The sequence below is a fragment of the Nothobranchius furzeri genome, chromosome 16 (genome assembly GCF_043380555.1).
Source record: "Nothobranchius furzeri strain GRZ-AD chromosome 16, NfurGRZ-RIMD1, whole genome shotgun sequence".
In the NCBI taxonomy this organism is placed as follows: Eukaryota; Metazoa; Chordata; class Actinopteri; order Cyprinodontiformes; family Nothobranchiidae; genus Nothobranchius; species Nothobranchius furzeri.
This window is the reverse complement of record NC_091756.1, coordinates 55876341-55894864: the sequence shown is the minus strand read 5'-3', so window position 1 is coordinate 55894864 and position 18524 is coordinate 55876341. Positions and strand designations below refer to the sequence as shown.

Sequence of the window (18524 nt, the reverse complement as noted above, 5' to 3'; positions counted from 1 at the left end):
AGCAACATCACTACAAATAAAATGCATGAATATGAGGATTCAGACACTGTCGGGCTGCAAGGCTTGTGAGCTTATGGCTTATGTTGGCGTCTAAAGGAAGACCCCTCCAGGAAATGTGTACATTTTAAAGAACTTTAAGGTTTCTGCTGACCTGAAGGTGAGGATGCAGCCTGCAGAGAATTCTAATCCATTTATCGGAGGGGCTTTTCATTTGGTCGTGGGTCTAATTCAAAGCTTGGCTGGCAGTAAAACTTAGGGCTGCATTATTAGGGTTTTAAATGTGTGGAGGAAAATAAACTTGAAAAATAAAATTTCCTCTCAGCCACATAAAACGTTCTCAAGAAGCTTTTCTCATCTCAAAATTATTGTTGTATCCAGTCCAGCAGCAGATATTTTATTTTCTGACCAGGCTTCAGTTACTCTGGAGCTGACTCCTGTCAGCAGTTGTGTCGACATTAAACTACTGAGTGTCATAAACCACAGCACCATCTGCAGGTATTTTTTGGGATCATTCAGTAAAGACTAACAAAAAGCATATGTGACTTAAAACGAAACATTCAAAAAGCTGAAATTGATTAAAAACAGATTTGATCCAGAACAGTTCAGAATTCTCACACAACTGAAACACGGGTTTAACTTCATCCCATCAGAGACCGTAGAATATCAACCTGTTCAGACGGCCATCTTTAATCAGGAGGAAAAGTTGGCAAATGAAAACAATCACCTGTTTTCAGCAATTAGATCAACAGAAAGAGCTTTAAAAGTTAATCTGGCAGAGATGAATGAGGTGTTTATGGAATACCTGAACACAGAGTGGGGTGTGAGGAAGCAATTTTAAGATTGGACTTCACTAAATTATCCACATCAGAAATGAAATCTGGACTGCACCAGCTAGTGACAAGAGTAACAATGAAAACCCAAATAGAAAAGCTGCAGGGCCTGATGGTTTTAAAACTTGAGTAATGGCCAACCAGATGCAGGCAGATCAGGTGGTTTTACACTCAATCGTAATGCAGCTGGTAAATATTTCATTAAACTCACGTGTGTGTGTGTGTGTGTGTGTGTGTAAAAGTTTAAAAGTATTTGTTTCTGGGAAAATCTTTATTAAATGGGTTTACTATATGACTCCAGAGCAGCTCTACAAACCAACGGGTTTATCTTGAACTGAGGACAGGCACACCCCAGGGATCCCCTCGCGGTCCTTTGTTGTTGTGTTTGGTGTTGGAACCTCTAACAAAGATAATGTTCATTTTCTAAAGCGTAAAATATCATGGAAATGTTCTCAAAACGATCTCCAAAAATGATATCCTTCTCCCCTGTGAAATCAATGCCATCAGTTTGAAAAGAAAACTGTAAAAATTCAGAGAAGCTTCACTAACAAAGTGTTTTCTCACAGGTGAGGATGGCGAGGTAGATCGACCAGTAACTCACAAGCTTTGCTTAGAGTTAATTCCCATTTAACCACTAAGACTGGTTCACTACAGATGCTGCCCTGATCCTCCTTTTGATCTCCTGCTCCTTCCTTCCATTCTTGACTCATAACCAAGTCCCCAAAATACTTACATGCCTCCACTTTTGGTAGGAACTCTCCTCTGACCTGGAGTAGGCAATCCACACTTTTTCAATCGAGAACCATAACTTTGAATTTAGAGCTGCTGATCTTCATCCCAGCTGCATCACACTCAGGCCTAGTCCACACGTAGCCGTTTTTTTTTTTAAACGAATATCCGCCCCTCCAAAAACTTGCATCCACACCACCTCGTTTTTAAAAAAAAAAACTCTGTCCACACGTACCCGGATAAATACGTTGTTAAGGACATGCCAGACCTGTAGGCGGCAGTACTTCCCCCGTTCTTAACCTCGTCCTTTGTCTGTGGTCTTCCGCAAGGAGCAGTAATTCCGCTTGCAAAAACAAACAAGCAAAAAGCGCTTGGACAATTGATAAAGCGAGCGCAGCTCTGAGGGCATCCATGCTGTCGGCTAGTGTAAACACAGGTCGCACACGTGATGTCAGCATTTTTTGTCGCGGAAAGTGACGTTGCGGACCTTAAAACTCCGGTTTTGTCTGTCCACACGCAGACACCCAAAACGGAGAAAACGCAGATCTTCACTTTGGCCGGAGTTTTTAAAAAGATCCGTTTTCGTGTGAAAAAACTCAGTTTTCGTGTGGATGACAGGCCAAAACGTAGAAAAATATCTACGTTTTGGCAGATCCCCGGCTACGTGTGGACAGGGCCTCAGTGAACCTCTCCATCAAGAGCTGAAGGTTGTGGTTTGATGATGAGGACTACATCATCTGCAAAAAGCAGAGATGAGGTCCTCCCCCCCACGGCTGCACCTAGAAATTCTGTCCATAAAGGTTATGAACAGAAACGGAGACAAAGGGCAGCCCCAAAGGAGTCAAACCTTTAACTCTCTGTCTAGTCTGGAGTCTTTTATGTAAACCTATCACTGCATTTTCCTAAACATCTAAGTTTAAACAACTCAAAGATGAGAAGATACTAAACATATTTTTATGAGTGTACTTTTAACTACGACCACTAGAGACACCCTGTTCAAGTTACATGAACAGACCAATTGTTTAAGTGAGAAGATGCAAACAGTTCTTCAACGCAGCTTATTCCATAACCTTAGATCACATTTACGAGATCTTACAAGCCGTGCTGCTTTCTGCTCCTATTATTTAAACACCTTATTTGGAGCTTCACATTCTGAGAACTTAAAACACGACAACAAATTGTTCGGTTCAAATGAAAGTTTTATTGGGATGATCTTCAACATGATTCTGTCAACCGTAGAGCTGCAAGGCATCACGGCTTTACACACATAGCATGTATATATGTCATACAGTGACTTTATCACATTGTGCTTCATTTTTTGTTTCAAAACAAACAGGGGCGTGTCCAGGGAGTGGCCTGGGGTAGCACATGCCACCCTAGGAATCTGATTGGCCACCCCAGGTGCCACCACACTAATTTACTTTTAAATAGGCTTTTCATTGTCCACAAAAGGCTTGGGGGTAAAACACAAAAAGCATAACCATTGGTGCCATCCAAGCACAAAGTTGTGCCTCACCTGGGCCACCCCATTTTAAAAGATCTGGACACGCCACTGAAAACAAAGAGGCAGAATATTTGTACCTATGGGACACATCAAGATACAGATAGTATCCAAAGAAGGGAGACGACTAATTTATTTTTTAACAAACTGGAATAAATAAGGAAGGAAGGAAGATGTCCACAAAAAGGGAGGATTATCCCAAGGACTGTCTATTACATTCTAAATATTTGGAAACAGTTTTGAGTTGTTTTGACTCAAAACAAATGTGTGTGTGTGCATGTTCTCCCTCTCACTCGGGTGACTCCTAATTCAGTTAGTTAGATATTTCTAGCTCTTCAAAGCTCGTGCTGCTTTTCGTTTCATCTGAACGGTAGCAGAACACACGAGCTGCGTGAAGCTTGGGAGACAATCACATTAACTTTAGGCTGGTGCTCTCTTATGAAGACATGTATTGTAGGATACACAAACCCAAAATAAATTACTGTTTAGCGCTGCTTTGGTTTTCCGTTTCACAAAAATCAGATCAATTCTTACTGGTTTTAAATTCCAGCCAACATGTTTACACAATAAAACCTCCAACCGACATGTTCTCAATACTCATCAAAGTAGAGAAGGCCTATGGACTGATGTCCAGGCGTTCCCACTTGGTGTCATCAGTGAGCTTATAGTGTTGTAAGTCCCGTGGGAGCAGACTGAAACAGCTGGTAAATGTTCATATTTAATAGTTTAAGGAGACGTCTGTACTTCAGTGGCAACTAAATGTTCAGTAAAGACTTTCAAGATGAATCAAACAACTGAAACACTTGATACCTTAGATCAGCAGATGTACAGACTTCAGTATTCACATGCACACACACACACACACACACACACACATTATTACTGCATGCATCTGCTGGACAACACTATGTCTCACACACACCACCATACAGCTCTTGCAGCTTGTAAACGCTGTCCACAGACATCTAACAGTACTTCATCCTTGTAAAGTAGCGTGCGCACAGATGACCTAAACTAAATTTAAATCATCCAAAGAGAAGTTGTCAAGTCCAGGCAATGACATAAAAAACATCCTTAAAGAAATAAGACGCCACACCCCGACTTCCTGCCTCAATATTATTATTATTATTATTATTTATCATCAGTAATAACTAAGAAAAGCTGTACTAAGTAACAATCTGAAGGTGTAGACTCAGGTTTTCACTCTTGCTGCTCCAGGGTATCTACAGGTTTAAGGGAGCCAAATTTAAGACATTTTAAGACCTTTTTTAAGTCCACTTTGACCAAATTTAAACGATTTTTTAAATTTCACTTAACCTATAATTTCCAGCTATTGCATGAAACCGGTGCTAACCACGTCGCGAACGTGGGATTAGCCATCCATTTACCATTAAACTTGCACTTCCCCATGGCGCAAGCTCCCGCTAGCTTAAACAGCTAATGTGCTCATCTAAAAATAGCCCCCTTTCATAACCAGCTGAATGTGTACAGTTCCGCATACGCAAATATGATACACATAAAATGCTGAACACTAACTAGAAATTCACAAAAATTTCATAGAAATAAAAATATCTTGTTTATTGGGTCTTTAATTTAAGACCTTTGGAAACTGTATTTAAGGATTTGTAACCGGATTACAGGATACAATAAGATAATTAAAAGAAAAAATAAACAAATGGGCCAATAATTAGGTTCGGGGAGAATTGGAGGTTGTTTAAGAATGACTGGAGTCACGGGTATAGCATGAAACGGTTTATATACTAAATTTTAATAATAATGGGAAATATAACACATAAAGATAACACACAAAAACAGATGAAAACAATCGACAATAGTAAAATGCTCGGTATGAGATTTGATCATATGAGTCACAAGTCAGCCGGCGTCAAGTCAAATCCCCACGCTTGGGGTGAAAGTCAGAGTCCGGTGGTGCGATTTTTTCCTACCGCACCGTTGAGATTGTTCACAGAAGAGAGCAGTCTGCTCTTCAGTTACTTGAGATGTCCTGGTTCGTTCAGTGGTTAAGGCTCGCCATCTCCCTCGTCAGGAAGAAATCCAGTTCTCGTTCCAAGTGAGTGATCATAGGAGTCGGGATCAAACCCAAGGAAAAAAAAAAAACCCAGCCTGTAAACAACAGGACTGTTAGCGAGTTGGCATCGACCCTTCTCGTCACATCACAGCATAAAGTCTTACAGACTTAAACAAATGCTTCACTCTATTGGCATAGCCAATCATGTTTGGGTTCACAGTTCAACTAACATAACATCAATTTGATTGTCTATTAAAATAATTCTCAGTAGCTCTGGAAATATAATTACATATGACAACAATTGTTCAGCTCAATAGGCTCAGTTAGATTCTATTACTCTACACTATTCAACAAGAAATACATTCATGACAACAAGGATACATTTAGTTGTGTTTCTATACAGCATTGTGACACCTTGTATATCTGTAACACAATAAATAAATAAATAAATAAATAAATAAAATGTTCTATAACAAAATTCAACAAAATATAAATTCTGGTCCTTTGGTCCACCTTTGTAAAATAATTCCTCCCTAATCAGTTAGCTTTTATTTATTTTTATTTATCTATTTTTTTTATTATTAAATGTTTGGTTAAGGGACGCATTGCTAATTCTATGGCGTTAGCTATAACGCCCCTGAGGACCTTGTACATCTAGGCCGTACCACCATTAACTGGCGGTTTGAGCCGTTAACTCCTGGGAATCCCATATGCCCTACCGCCGTTAACTGGCGGTTTGAGCCGTTAACTCCTATATGCCCTACCACCGTTAACTGGTAGTTTGAGATGTTAACTCCTGGGATCTAACGTCTAGCAGCCCACTGCTGTCACCTCGGTTGCTGTAATTAGCTTTTTGAATTTAATAATTTACTGAATTTAATCTCATTCACTCACCAACGCGCTCCAACGGTTCCCTCCTACAGAGGATTGGTTCACTCTGTCGTCTCCACACAAATCTATAAGAATGGAATTAATTTGATAAGCTATTTAAGTTTCCTTTTTTTTTTAAGTTGCATCGTTAGCTTTTTCTCTTCTTTTTTCTTTACTCACCGCGTTGGTTCCAAGTTCCTAGCTCTTATTAGAAGGAGTCAAGTCCGCCTCTCCCTCTATCTATGCGGCACCCAAATCAGGGTTCTTCACGGCCTCGACCGTTGTTTTTTTTTTCTCTCTCTCTCTCTCTCTAACCGCTCAGTCTTTGCTTTCTGTATCTGCGTGCTGCACAGCCGTTTGTCTCTCCTCTCGCTCAGCTGCGTCGCACGGTTTTATTTCGCGGAGGCGGGACTTATTTCTCTCAGCCAATGAAATTTCAGATTCCCACCTGGACCAATAGTATACAGCTTTCCTCTTCTGTTTCTGTTAGGGATGTTCAAGATTCTTGTTTTAACCGATGTTTAATATTAAACTCGTTATTTTAGTTATTCACCCTTCCAATAATTCATTATGAAATTATCTATTAGTTAATTAGATATCTATTAATTAGTATTGTTAATTTCCTTAATTTATATTTTATATTTTATCTAAATTGAGGATGGATCATATTAGTAAGCCAATTAGTTAATACCTCATTAAGGTTCTAGCTTCTGGGTTACATCCTCCCCCATTAAATATCATGCACGTCCCTGTGCATTGTTTCTACGGGGTACACAACTTCTTGAGTAAGAGAGTCAATAAAAGCTTTATTAAGTCCTTGGAAAAGGGACCTAACTACGGTCACTAGTGGATTGCCCAATTGAGAGTAAGTTAGTCTTTGAGGAGGCTGACTACTTCGTTCAGATCTCCTGACATACATCTCTGGTTGCACAGTATCATGCTCATCCGTTTCGGTTTGATTCTCAACTGAGACAGGACGAAGTGAGCTCTCTGTTTCCGACAGAGCTGATGAGCTATTCTCTAAGACTTTGGTCTTTTCAGATGTATGTGTCTGATCGTGTATGATGGGTTCAAAACTTACATCACGTTGCTGCGACTTTAGGACACCATCCAATTGAGGTAGGTTTGTGTTAGTTTCATCCCCCGTTTCTACGTCAGGTAAGTATACTTTGGTTTTTTTCGTTTTTTCAGGTAAGTATGTTGCTGCTTCTTTCACTCTTTCAGGTAAGAATGTCGCAGTTTCACTCATTCTGTCAGGTAAGAATGTTTCGGTGTTGATGCCTTTGTCAAGTAAGGACAATTCAGCATTTTCCTTACCAGCTAAGGTTGGTTCCTTGCGATCCCCTGTGTGTAAGGATAGTGTGTTTTGTTGTTGAATATTATTTACCGGTCCTGAATCTGCTATGAGTTCCCTATTTGGCAAGGTGACCGCTATTTGATAGGATGGTCGGTTTAGCACTTGTGGAAGATCAGAGTAATAAAACTCATCTACCTCTTCGTCAAGTGGCTCATCTGGGTCAGGTTCTAAGGCTGAACTCTGTCTTGTATGAGGTCTGCTAGGTTTCGTAACGCGTTCTGTTTCATTTTCTAATGAAGAGAGAAAACCACAAGGCAGTAAAAGATCTCTGTGGAGTGTTCTGTTGGGTCCTTCTCCGTTCTCTGGTTTTACAGTGTATACTGGCAAGTTTTCCATCTGTTTGAGAACTATATACACTGTTTGCTCCCATTTGTCTGCTAATTTATGCTTTTCTCTTAAGCGAAGATTTCGGACTAAAACACGATCTCCCACACCTAGTGTGGACTCACGAATGTTTCTGTCGAACCGTTCTTTGTTCTTCCTCGCTGTTTTTTGAGAGTTTTTTATGACAATGTCATAACTCTGTTCCAGATGACTCTTCAGTTCTTTAACATACTGAGAATGAGTTATAGAGGGCTTGTTCAAATGCGGTAACCCAAAGGCAATATCTATAGGCAACCGAGGCTGCCTACCGAACATTAGCTCGTAGGGAGAGTATCCCGTCACGTCATTTTTTGTACAATTGTACGAGTGAGTAAGTGGTTTTACAAAATCGCGCCAGTGATGTTTCTCAGTGGCTTGTAAAGTTCCCAACATGCTGAGTAATGTACGATTGTACCGTTCAACGGGGTTGCCACGAGGGTGATAAGGGCTCGTTCTGACTTTACGGATACCAAGTAAAGAACAAAGTTCCTTGATTGTACGTGATTCGAAATCCCGTCCCTGATCACTATGAAGACGCTCAGGAAACCCGTAGTGGACTAAAAAATGTTCCCACAGGTTCTTCGCGACGGTGGTGGCTTTCTGATCTTTGGTTGGGATGGACACTGCATACTTTGTAAAATGGTCTGTAATCACTAAGACATCTTTGGTGTTCTTACTGTCTGGTTCTATGGAGAGAAAATCCATGCAAACTAACTCCATAGGTCTGGTGGTGGTAATACTCACCATTGGAGCAGCTTTGTCAGGGAGGGCCTTCCGACGGATACATCTTTCGCAAGTTTTAACTTTGATTTCGATATCACTAGCCATTCTTGGCCAGTAAAAACGGGACCGAATGAGATCTGTCGTACGTTCAACCCCAAGATGCCCCATATCATCATGTAGGCTTTGCATGACTGTTGAACGTAATGAATCAGGCAAGACTAACTGCAATGATGTCTCTGGTCCTAATTGGCGTCTCCGGTACAGTAAATCATTTTGAAACTCAAACCGTTTCCACTCTCTCAAAAGGTTAAGAACCACCGGGGGTTCTGCAATAGTATCAGTTGGCGGTTTATTGTCAGTCATAAGCAGCTGAATGACTCGGCCAATGGTTGGATCTTTCCTCTGCAAGGAGACAAGGTCAGCATGGTTATACTTGGGCACAGCAAAGAAACTGTCACTATTGTCTTCCAACTGGAATAGGTCTGGAATGGCCGCTGCAGACATGGCAAGTGACTGAACTAAACCACAAGGAGAATCAGTCTCATCCAAGACCATGTGCTTTTGGCATGTTGCCTTCACTGCTTCGGCTTGAAGTTGAAGCTCGACTTCTTTGACAGAGGATAAAAGATGAGATCGGAACTCATCTAGTCGTTGGCATTCCTCAGTGAATTTTGAGTTGTCTTCAGGTTTATCATGCAGCCTCCTAGACAGGCCATCCGCGTCAACGTTCTGTGTACCTGCACGGTATCTGATGTCAAAATTATAGGTGGACAACGCAGCTAGCCAACGATAGCTCGTTGCATCGAGTTTTGCCGTTGTTAAGAGGTAAGTTAACGGATTATTATCAGTAATGACAGTGAATGTGTTCCCATACAAATAGTCATGAAACTTATCTGTTATGGCCCACTTTAAGGCTAGAAACTCCAACTTGTGCGCAGGGTACCTAGTTTCACTAGAGCTTAAACCGCGACTTGCATAAGCGATTACCTGTGTGACACCGTTTTGCACTTGGTATAGCGCTGCACCGAGTCCGGTCGTACTAGCATCTGTGTGTACTAGATATGGGAGTTTTGCGTCAGCGTAGCCAAGAACTGGCGAAGTGGTAAGTTTTTCAATAATAGTTTGAAAGGACTTCTCACAGTCTTGGCTCCAACGATTCCCAAAGGGTTCTTTGGGGTTCAAGTACTTTGATCTACATGGTGGTGTTTTAAAGTTTTTCCGTTTGGGTGGATAACCAGCCGTGAGAGATGTTAGTGGCTTGACAATATTTGAGTAATCTTTAACGAAGCGTCGGTAATAACCGGTAAATCCTAAGAAAGATTGGAGTTCCTTCAAAGTCTGAGGCTTCGGCCATGTTTTGAGTGCTTCCACCTTATCTGGATCGGTTTTTATGCCATCTCGAGATACTATATGTCCAAGATAACGCACAGATGTCTGGAAAAAACGACACTTATCTGGTGATAGCTTGAGTCCGTATTCTCTAAGCCGTTCAAGAACGTGAGAAAGTCTGGTTTCGTGTTCTTCCAAGGAGTTGGAAAAGACGATCAAGTCGTCTAGGAAAACTAACACTTCCTTCAGATTAATGTCCTTCATACACTTTTCCATAACCCGTTGGAAAGTGCTTGGAGCATTTGTTATTCCTTGTGGCATACGGTTAAATTCATAAAACCCAAACGGGCAAACAAAAGCAGTTTTAGGTTTATCCTTTTCACACATCTCTATTTGATAGTAACCTGACTTGAGGTCCATCACAGAAAACCACTGTGATCCAGCGAGAGCAGAAAAGGACTCCTCCAAGTTAGGCAGGGCATATGCGTCGCGAATGGTTTGCAGATTAAGCTTTCTATAGTCTATACATAGACGTACCTCACCATTCTTTTTCCGAACTACCACTATTGGTGAGGCAAATGGAGACTCCGACTCTCTTATTATACCGGTTTCCAAGAGGGCTTCCAAATGTTTTCTCACGGCTTCATAATCATGTGGATGGATCGGCCGAGATTTCTGTTTGAATGGGGTCTCGTCTTTTAAGTTGATGTGATGTCTTATCTGTTGTGTATGACCAAAATCAAGATCGTGGTGCGAAAACACATCGGAGTAAGTGTTAAGTTTGTTGGTGATCCTCCCTTTCCATTCTTCGGACAAGGGCGAAGTACCGAAGTCAAAACTGAGAGGAGGGTTTGAAGGTGAAGTCTGTTGCTGCGAACTACACGCCGCAAGTACTTTCTGATCACTTTTGTCAGGTTCTGGATATGGCATAACACGATCGGCTTTAACTAACTCAGCGATCACACAGTTAGTGGGTAATGTGATGTCATGGTTAGTTTCGTTTCTTAGTACAACAGGTACTTTGTATGGACCATGTGAAGGTAAGGAAATGAGGCAACAGTCTACAATTATACCCCCTGGTAGAGAACCATTGGTGGGTTGTTCAATGAGTGCATAAGGCTCATGCTTGTTTTGGCTGGGTTGCATAAACCCTTCTAGTAACAGTTTTTTATTTGCAGGGAGAACTTCTTGGGTTCTCCCTCGAAGCTTCACCACACCAACTCGTCCATCTTTGCTTTGTTTTTTTCTGACTGCTAAGGCTTTTAGCACGTGTTGATACCCATAAGAGAGTGCCTTGGAATCAGGTAAGTTATTTGCAGACAATTGCTCATACAAAGGATCGAGTGTGTTTGTGCCAATGAGTAGTGGTGTATCAGAGTTTGAGCTTATATCCGGAACCACTAACGCAAGGGTAGGTAACTCAAGTCCAGACTGATCGAGCTCTTTTGGAAATGTGACACTTATCTCTATGTATCCTAAATAAGGAACTGCTTGACCGTTTGCGCCCTCAACTTCTAACAGATTACTGATGGGTTTAATTGAGAGGTCAGGTAAGTGTTCTTGGTAAAAAGAATTGGCAATGGTGGTTACCTGGGACCCTGAATCCAGTAAACAATTACATTCAACACTGTTAACTGAGACTGTAGCTGTGCATCGCCCACCCACTAATCTTTTGGGAAGTTTTGGCACTGAATGAGCATGAACTGGCTTGCAAAAAAGTCTCTCTGTCCTTTCCTTAGAGGGACTTGGTTCTACTTTAGCACCTATCTGTCCCACGATAGGAGCTTCTACCGGTTTAAAGGAGGAGACTGAGCAATTGGCTTTGACATCTCCCACTCGCGCTGCTTCTGTCTAAGAGCAAGTCTTTTAGTTGCAACTAGTGCTGGATTTGGCTCGTTGCTACAGCTAGAAGCTATGTGCCCATCTTCTCCGCACTTAAAACAGTATCCAGGCTTTGGTCTGGGCACCACTGCTGTTATCTGCTGAATCTGTTTGGGCTCATCTGGAATTTTAGTCCCCACACGGGGTTTTGACTCTTTTTGAGTTTTCTTTGCCTTTTTATCTGTGTTGTTAACCTTAAGCTGTGCAATTTGGCTCCTGAGCTCAGCGATTTGTTTGCGTAAGTCATCACAGTTATCATCTATTTCCAGTTCACAAGTGTTTTTACTCTGAGAGCATGTTGTTTGCACATTTGAATACACTCTAGTTCGTTGTGCCCCTAAGTGTTGTTTCATGCGTGCTGCTTTAGTAGCCTGTTTGTCTTCTTCAGTGCGCAGTTTGAGGAGAAGTGCTGTAAAATGAGGCGGGTTGTCTTTCTTTTGTTCGAGTTGCAGGTTTGAAATCAGCGAGCTGTCCCAACAGCCTCTGCAAAACTGCTTGAGCAGCTGCTGGTCGGCGTCACTGGAGGAAATTCCATTCCTCTGAATAACTAGGTTTAACAAGGTGTATAACCTCTGAAAGTAATCGGAAGGTTTTTCACCACTGTCCTGGTTTGTGTTTAAGAAGCGAGCAAAGAGCTCGTCGCCGTCTTCGACAGCTGCGTAAGCTGAATCGAGATGTTCAAGGTACGTTTCCGGGTCGGATTTTGGACTAAGAGCTTTAACGATGCTCGCTGCTGGGGCTGACAGACTCTCCACGATTCTTCGTACAATTTGGGACTTGGTGAGTGAAGGATCATTTATGCATAACACTACACTACTACGCCAAGTATCATAGTCAGTTTCAAAAGAAGGGTGTGGAACTCGCCCTGAGAACGGTTTTAGTCTGTATTGTGAAGTAGGCGGAGGGATAACCTCACTGCTTTTAACAATGTGTTCCACAATAACTCGCTGAACCTCAGGTGTGTTTAAAAGATTTGGTGGAATGCAAGGGTTTTGTTTTCCAGTCTCTGTAGGTGGACAATTGTCCTTTGAGTTGTTCATATAGTTAACTTCTGGTGTTAAAGGCAGGGAATATGTAACTTGGTCACTATGGAGCATTGGCTCTGGTTCAGTGACTGGTTCAGATGCATGGGTATCCCTTCCTAAAGATTCCCCAATTTTTGCCAGTTCCTCCATTAGAAGGTCTTTAAATGATTGATTGCTACGCGCAGCTATGTCCCTGAGCTCTGACAGATAGGCATCAGTGGCAGATGTGCTAGTTTCTAGACTGTACGCGCTGGCTAGGTCTTGAATATGAAAGAAAACATCTGGGTTCCTAGTACAAGGTTTGTCATAGGGTAAACATTGTTTCTTTAATTCCTTAACAGTGGCTTCATGTTGAAACTCCACAATAATCTGATCACAGTTTGGTAACTTAATGCGCCTGTTAACTGGTCCGAATCCTTCCATAAACCCAAAGACTTCGTTATCAAGGTCTGTATCAGTTAACCCACTGATTAAAACAGCATTTGAAACTTTGACCTTTTCTGTTTTCACAACTTCCATTTTAAAACACTCAAAAGTACCAATAATGCCAAAATGGCAAACCACTGTGACCTCCAGGCACTCTTATGATGTCAGTCAATGGTTAGCTAAGGTAACAACTCTACAATTCTCCTGGCTGGCTCGCCAAGTTTTATGTAACCGGATTACAGGATACAATAAGATAATTAAAAGAAAAAATAAACAAATGGGCCAATAATTAGGTTCGGGGAGAATTGGAGGTTGTTTAAGAATGACTGGAGTCACGGGTATAGCATGAAACGGTTTATATACTAAATTTTAATAATAATGGGAAATATAACACATAAAGATAACACACAAAAACAGATGAAAACAATCGACAATAGTAAAATGCTCGGTATGAGATTTGATCATATGAGTCACAAGTCAGCCGGCGTCAAGTCAAATCCCCACGCTTGGGGTGAAAGTCAGAGTCCGGTGGTGCGATTTTTTCCTACCGCACCGTTGAGATTGTTCACAGAAGAGAGCAGTCTGCTCTTCAGTTACTTGAGATGTCCTGGTTCGTTCAGTGGTTAAGGCTCGCCATCTCCCTCGTCAGGAAGAAATCCAGTTCTCGTTCCAAGTGAGTGATCATAGGAGTCGGGATCAAACCCAAGGAAAAAAAAAAACCCAGCCTGTAAACAACAGGACTGTTAGCGAGTTGGCATCGACCCTTCTCGTCACATCACAGCATAAAGTCTTACAGACTTAAACAAATGCTTCACTCTATTGGCATAGCCAATCATGTTTGGGTTCACAGTTCAACTAACATAACATCAATTTGATTGTCTATTAAAATAATTCTCAGTAGCTCTGGAAATATAATTACATATGACAACAATTGTTCAGCTCAATAGGCTCAGTTAGATTCTATTACTCTACACTATTCAACAAGAAATACATTCATGACAACAAGGATACATTTAGTTGTGTTTCTATACAGCATTGTGACACCTTGTATATCTGTAACACAATAAATAAATAAATAAATAAATAAATAAAATGTTCTATAACAAAATTCAACAAAATATAAATTCTGGTCCTTTGGTCCACCTTTGTAAAATAATTCCTCCCTAATCAGTTAGCTTTTATTTATTTTTATTTATCTATTTTTTTTATTATTAAATGTTTGGTTAAGGGACGCATTGCTAATTCTATGGCGTTAGCTATAACGCCCCTGAGGACCTTGTACATCTAGGCCGTACCACCATTAACTGGCGGTTTGAGCCGTTAACTCCTGGGAATCCCATATGCCCTACCGCCGTTAACTGGCGGTTTGAGCCGTTAACTCCTATATGCCCTACCACCGTTAACTGGTAGTTTGAGATGTTAACTCCTGGGATCTAACGTCTAGCAGCCCACTGCTGTCACCTCGGTTGCTGTAATTAGCTTTTTGAATTTAATAATTTACTGAATTTAATCTCATTCACTCACCAACGCGCTCCAACGGTTCCCTCCTACAGAGGATTGGTTCACTCTGTCGTCTCCACACAAATCTATAAGAATGGAATTAATTTGATAAGCTATTTAAGTTTCCTTTTTTTTTTAAGTTGCATCGTTAGCTTTTTCTCTTCTTTTTTCTTTACTCACCGCGTTGGTTCCAAGTTCCTAGCTCTTATTAGAAGGAGTCAAGTCCGCCTCTCCCTCTATCTATGCGGCACCCAAATCAGGGTTCTTCACGGCCTCGACCGTTGTTTTTTTTTTCTCTCTCTCTCTCTCTCTAACCGCTCAGTCTTTGCTTTCTGTATCTGCGTGCTGCACAGCCGTTTGTCTCTCCTCTCGCTCAGCTGCGTCGCACGGTTTTATTTCGCGGAGGCGGGACTTATTTCTCTCAGCCAATGAAATTTCAGATTCCCACCTGGACCAATAGTATACAGCTTTCCTCTTCTGTTTCTGTTAGGGATGTTCAAGATTCTTGTTTTAACCGATGTTTAATATTAAACTCGTTATTTTAGTTATTCACCCTTCCAATAATTCATTATGAAATTATCTATTAGTTAATTAGATATCTATTAATTAGTATTGTTAATTTCCTTAATTTATATTTTATATTTTATCTAAATTGAGGATGGATCATATTAGTAAGCCAATTAGTTAATACCTCATTAAGGTTCTAGCTTCTGGGTTACAGATTATTTGCCATTTTAAAGGATTTTTAAGGCCTTAAATTTGGAAAAGCAAATTTAAGACTTCTTAAGGACCCGCGGATACCCTGTGCTCTACAGGAGTTTCAGGGAGAACAAATATGAAAATAAATAAAAACATGATTTTCAACTAATACAAATCTGAAGAAAAATAAATTTTATTCATGCAATTTTGTGCTTGACGGGGTCACCTGTAGCAGTCAGGTGTACAACAACAGCATTATTCATGCGTGCAGATGCTGGAAGACTCTCATGGTTGGGGTAATGTAGAAACCCGGAAGCAGCCGTTCATCTTTAGTTCTTTGTTCTTGGGTTTCATCAATGAAACTGAATTTGTGAAGCTGTACTGCCTACAAGTGCATTACAGAAGCAGGAAGTACACGATTAAAGCTAAAAACTGGGCTAAGTAACTTAACATGTCCAAACATCTGCATATTAAATAAGGTCATTGTATGAGCCATTTTAAAGCATTAAGAAGTTCTTTGTCCATCCTCCTGTCATTCAGCAATGAACTTTGACATTTAAGCAAAGAGTAGAGTTGGAAGAACTACATTTGGGTCAAGCAACTCACAGTAACAATCAGGTGATGTAATCAGGTTAAAACGAAATACAACGATGTTTATATTAATGTAAAGTGGTTATGGAAATGTTCTACATCCTCCCATTAGAACCAGCTGATATGTTTATGAAGAGTCAGAATTGGGACAATCAGGTAAACTCTGTTTTTTGCTGTGGCTTAGCACTGCACGGCTGTGCAGAAACCATCCATGCACAAGTTTATATCTCCTCATCTGTGTCATGAATTGTCTCAACCCAAAGTGTTCTAAGATTTAGGAACATGACTGGATATTACTGAAAAAGTAAGAGTATAAACCTGACATTAACAGAGCTAAGTGAATAGATATGAATACAGAGCTGTGGCCAAAAGTTAGAGAATGACACAAATACTAATCAAAAAGTTTGTTGTCAGCGCCCATAAACTCCAGATTATTCTAAAATGTGATCAGATGAATTATCAATATTTGTAAAGTCATTCTTTGGCCTAAAATTAACTCAATCTTTTAAATAGCAAGTCACCCTAAATCAACTTTGTTAGTGAAAAACTGTATAAACAAGTGCCTAATAGTCCTGTAGACATGTGTGCTCGTTATTTTGGCGTTACAGGATGTTTTATTTTAAAATATAAATATTCTACAAAAGACCATCAGTGTAGCGCCCTCGGATTTTGTAAAGCCTTATGAGAAAAACCTGTGTTTTTTATGGTTTGTTTAAACTGGACAGACAGATAAGTGCAGTGGTCCAGTCTGGTTTTTATCACTTGAGGCAACGTGCAAAGGTTAAGTGCCATTTGCCGGAAACTGTCTTTGAACATGTTATTCATCTCTTTGTCTCCTGTCGACTAGATTACTGCAATTCCCTGTACTATGGATTAGGGCATTCCTCCTTAAACCGTTTGCAACTGGTTCAAAATGCAGCAGCCCGCCTTTTAACAGGTACAAGGAAGCATGCTCACATCTCTCCAGTGCTTGCTTCCCTTCACTGGCTGCCAGTGCATTACAGGATTCTGTTTAAATTGTTGCTTTTTGTTTATAAATCACTTTATGGTCTGGCCCCTCCTTATCTAGATGATTTATTGTCACCCTACACTCCTGCCAGAAATTTGCAGTCGGGTTCACAGTTTTTATCATCAGTTCCACAGGCTCGCCTAAAGACGAGGGGAGATGGGGCTTTTTCTGTGGCCGGTCCTACACTCTGGAACAGTCTTCCTCTGCAGATCAGGACCTCACAAAGTCTGGATGTCTTTAAGTCCTTGCTTAAAACTCATCTATTCAACCTGGCTTTTATGTAGGATGATTTTATTTTGTCATCGTCGTTCTTTCTCATTTTTTATTGATTTTATAATTGTGTGATGTAATGTTGTTTTTATCCTAACTTGCTGATTTTTATGGTTTTATGGTTTTTAGTTATACTTGTTTGCGATTTTATCTTCTGTGTTGTACAGCACTTTGGGTTGCGGAAGCAATAATAAGTGTGCTTTAGAAATAAATGTGACCTTGACCTTTCAAGTTAAAGGTCAACAAGGATCGTGCTTCTGTGTCTCTGCCTGTGTGTGTTTGTTAGACTACCAGTCACTGCCGCAATGCTGCCATCTTGTTCACCAGGCAACGCCTCCTTTTGGTGCATTTTACTCAGTCAGTTCATGTGGGTGGAGTAAAACTCTGGTGGGGGGCGGCTTGCTCTTCAAACACCAATTCCACTCCATTTGTGAAGACTGCTTTAGGGCGTTCGTAAAGAAGTTTTCAACAAGTACCTACTCAACACAGCAAGTAAATGGCCTGTGTTTGATATAGTGCCTTTTAGAGTCCTGGAACCCCCCAAGGCACTTTACAACACAATCAGTCATTCACCCATTCACACCCTGGTGTTGATGAGATACAACATAGCTGCCCTGGAGCGCACTGACAGAGGCAAGGCCGCCGAGCACTGACGCCACCGGCCTTGCCCAGGGCCACAATGTCAGTGACAAACTGAGCGGGGCTCAAACCCACAACCTTCTGATTATGGGGCGAGCACTTAACTCCTGAGCCACCGTCACCCCATCCAAGTCTTCAAGCCATTTCCACGAGTAACAGGTTTGTGGTTGCTGCCCCTTTTTCAGTACCTCCATCAAAGCAACACATTCTCACACCTGAAGCGACGAAAAATGAAGCTAGGTGACCAAGCGTTTGTTTGACGTGTTGAGAGTCCCAACGCATCGGGAGGCGACGTGCTGTGCCAGAGCATCGGTTTCCGACGCCCGCGGTAGAATGCACAGTTAACCGACATTTAACATCTAACCGCTTGCCATTTAACCTTCCCCTTATCCCCATCCTTGCCCTAACCCTAACCCAGAAACTGGTTATCAGTCAGTGTGAACTATAGAGATACAAGGAAAAAAGACAAACAGTGCAAATGTTCACAGTTTGCACCAACTTGTCCTCAGAAATGCATGAGATGTTGCTCAGTGGTAACCATAGAAACAACAAAAATGACTTTTAAACACAGAAGCTATAAACTTTGTGAAGACCAACACTTGTGAAAAACAGTCATACTCAACTGCAATACTTATAAACTATGAGCTGTTAGTAAGAAAATAATTCAAGCCATAAAAACTCAAATGCAACAGAACACAAACTTGTAAAAAATGCTATATTTTCACACAGTTTCAGTGGTACTAGGCACCAAAC

General features: G+C 41.0%; 1 protein-coding gene across 1 annotated transcript in view; it reads right to left on the bottom strand.

The window, feature by feature from the left end:
- Window positions 1-4844: 4844 nt before the first annotated feature.
- Window positions 4845-18524, bottom strand: part of uhmk1 (U2AF homology motif (UHM) kinase 1) — a 33789-nt gene continuing 20109 nt past the window's right edge. Inside the window, exon 11 of the mRNA XM_015962269.3 lies at window positions 4845-5184. Within this exon, the coding sequence (XP_015817755.2) occupies window positions 5075-5184 (110 nt within the window). The 3' untranslated portion in view covers window positions 4845-5074. The remainder of the gene's footprint in view (window positions 5185-18524) is intronic.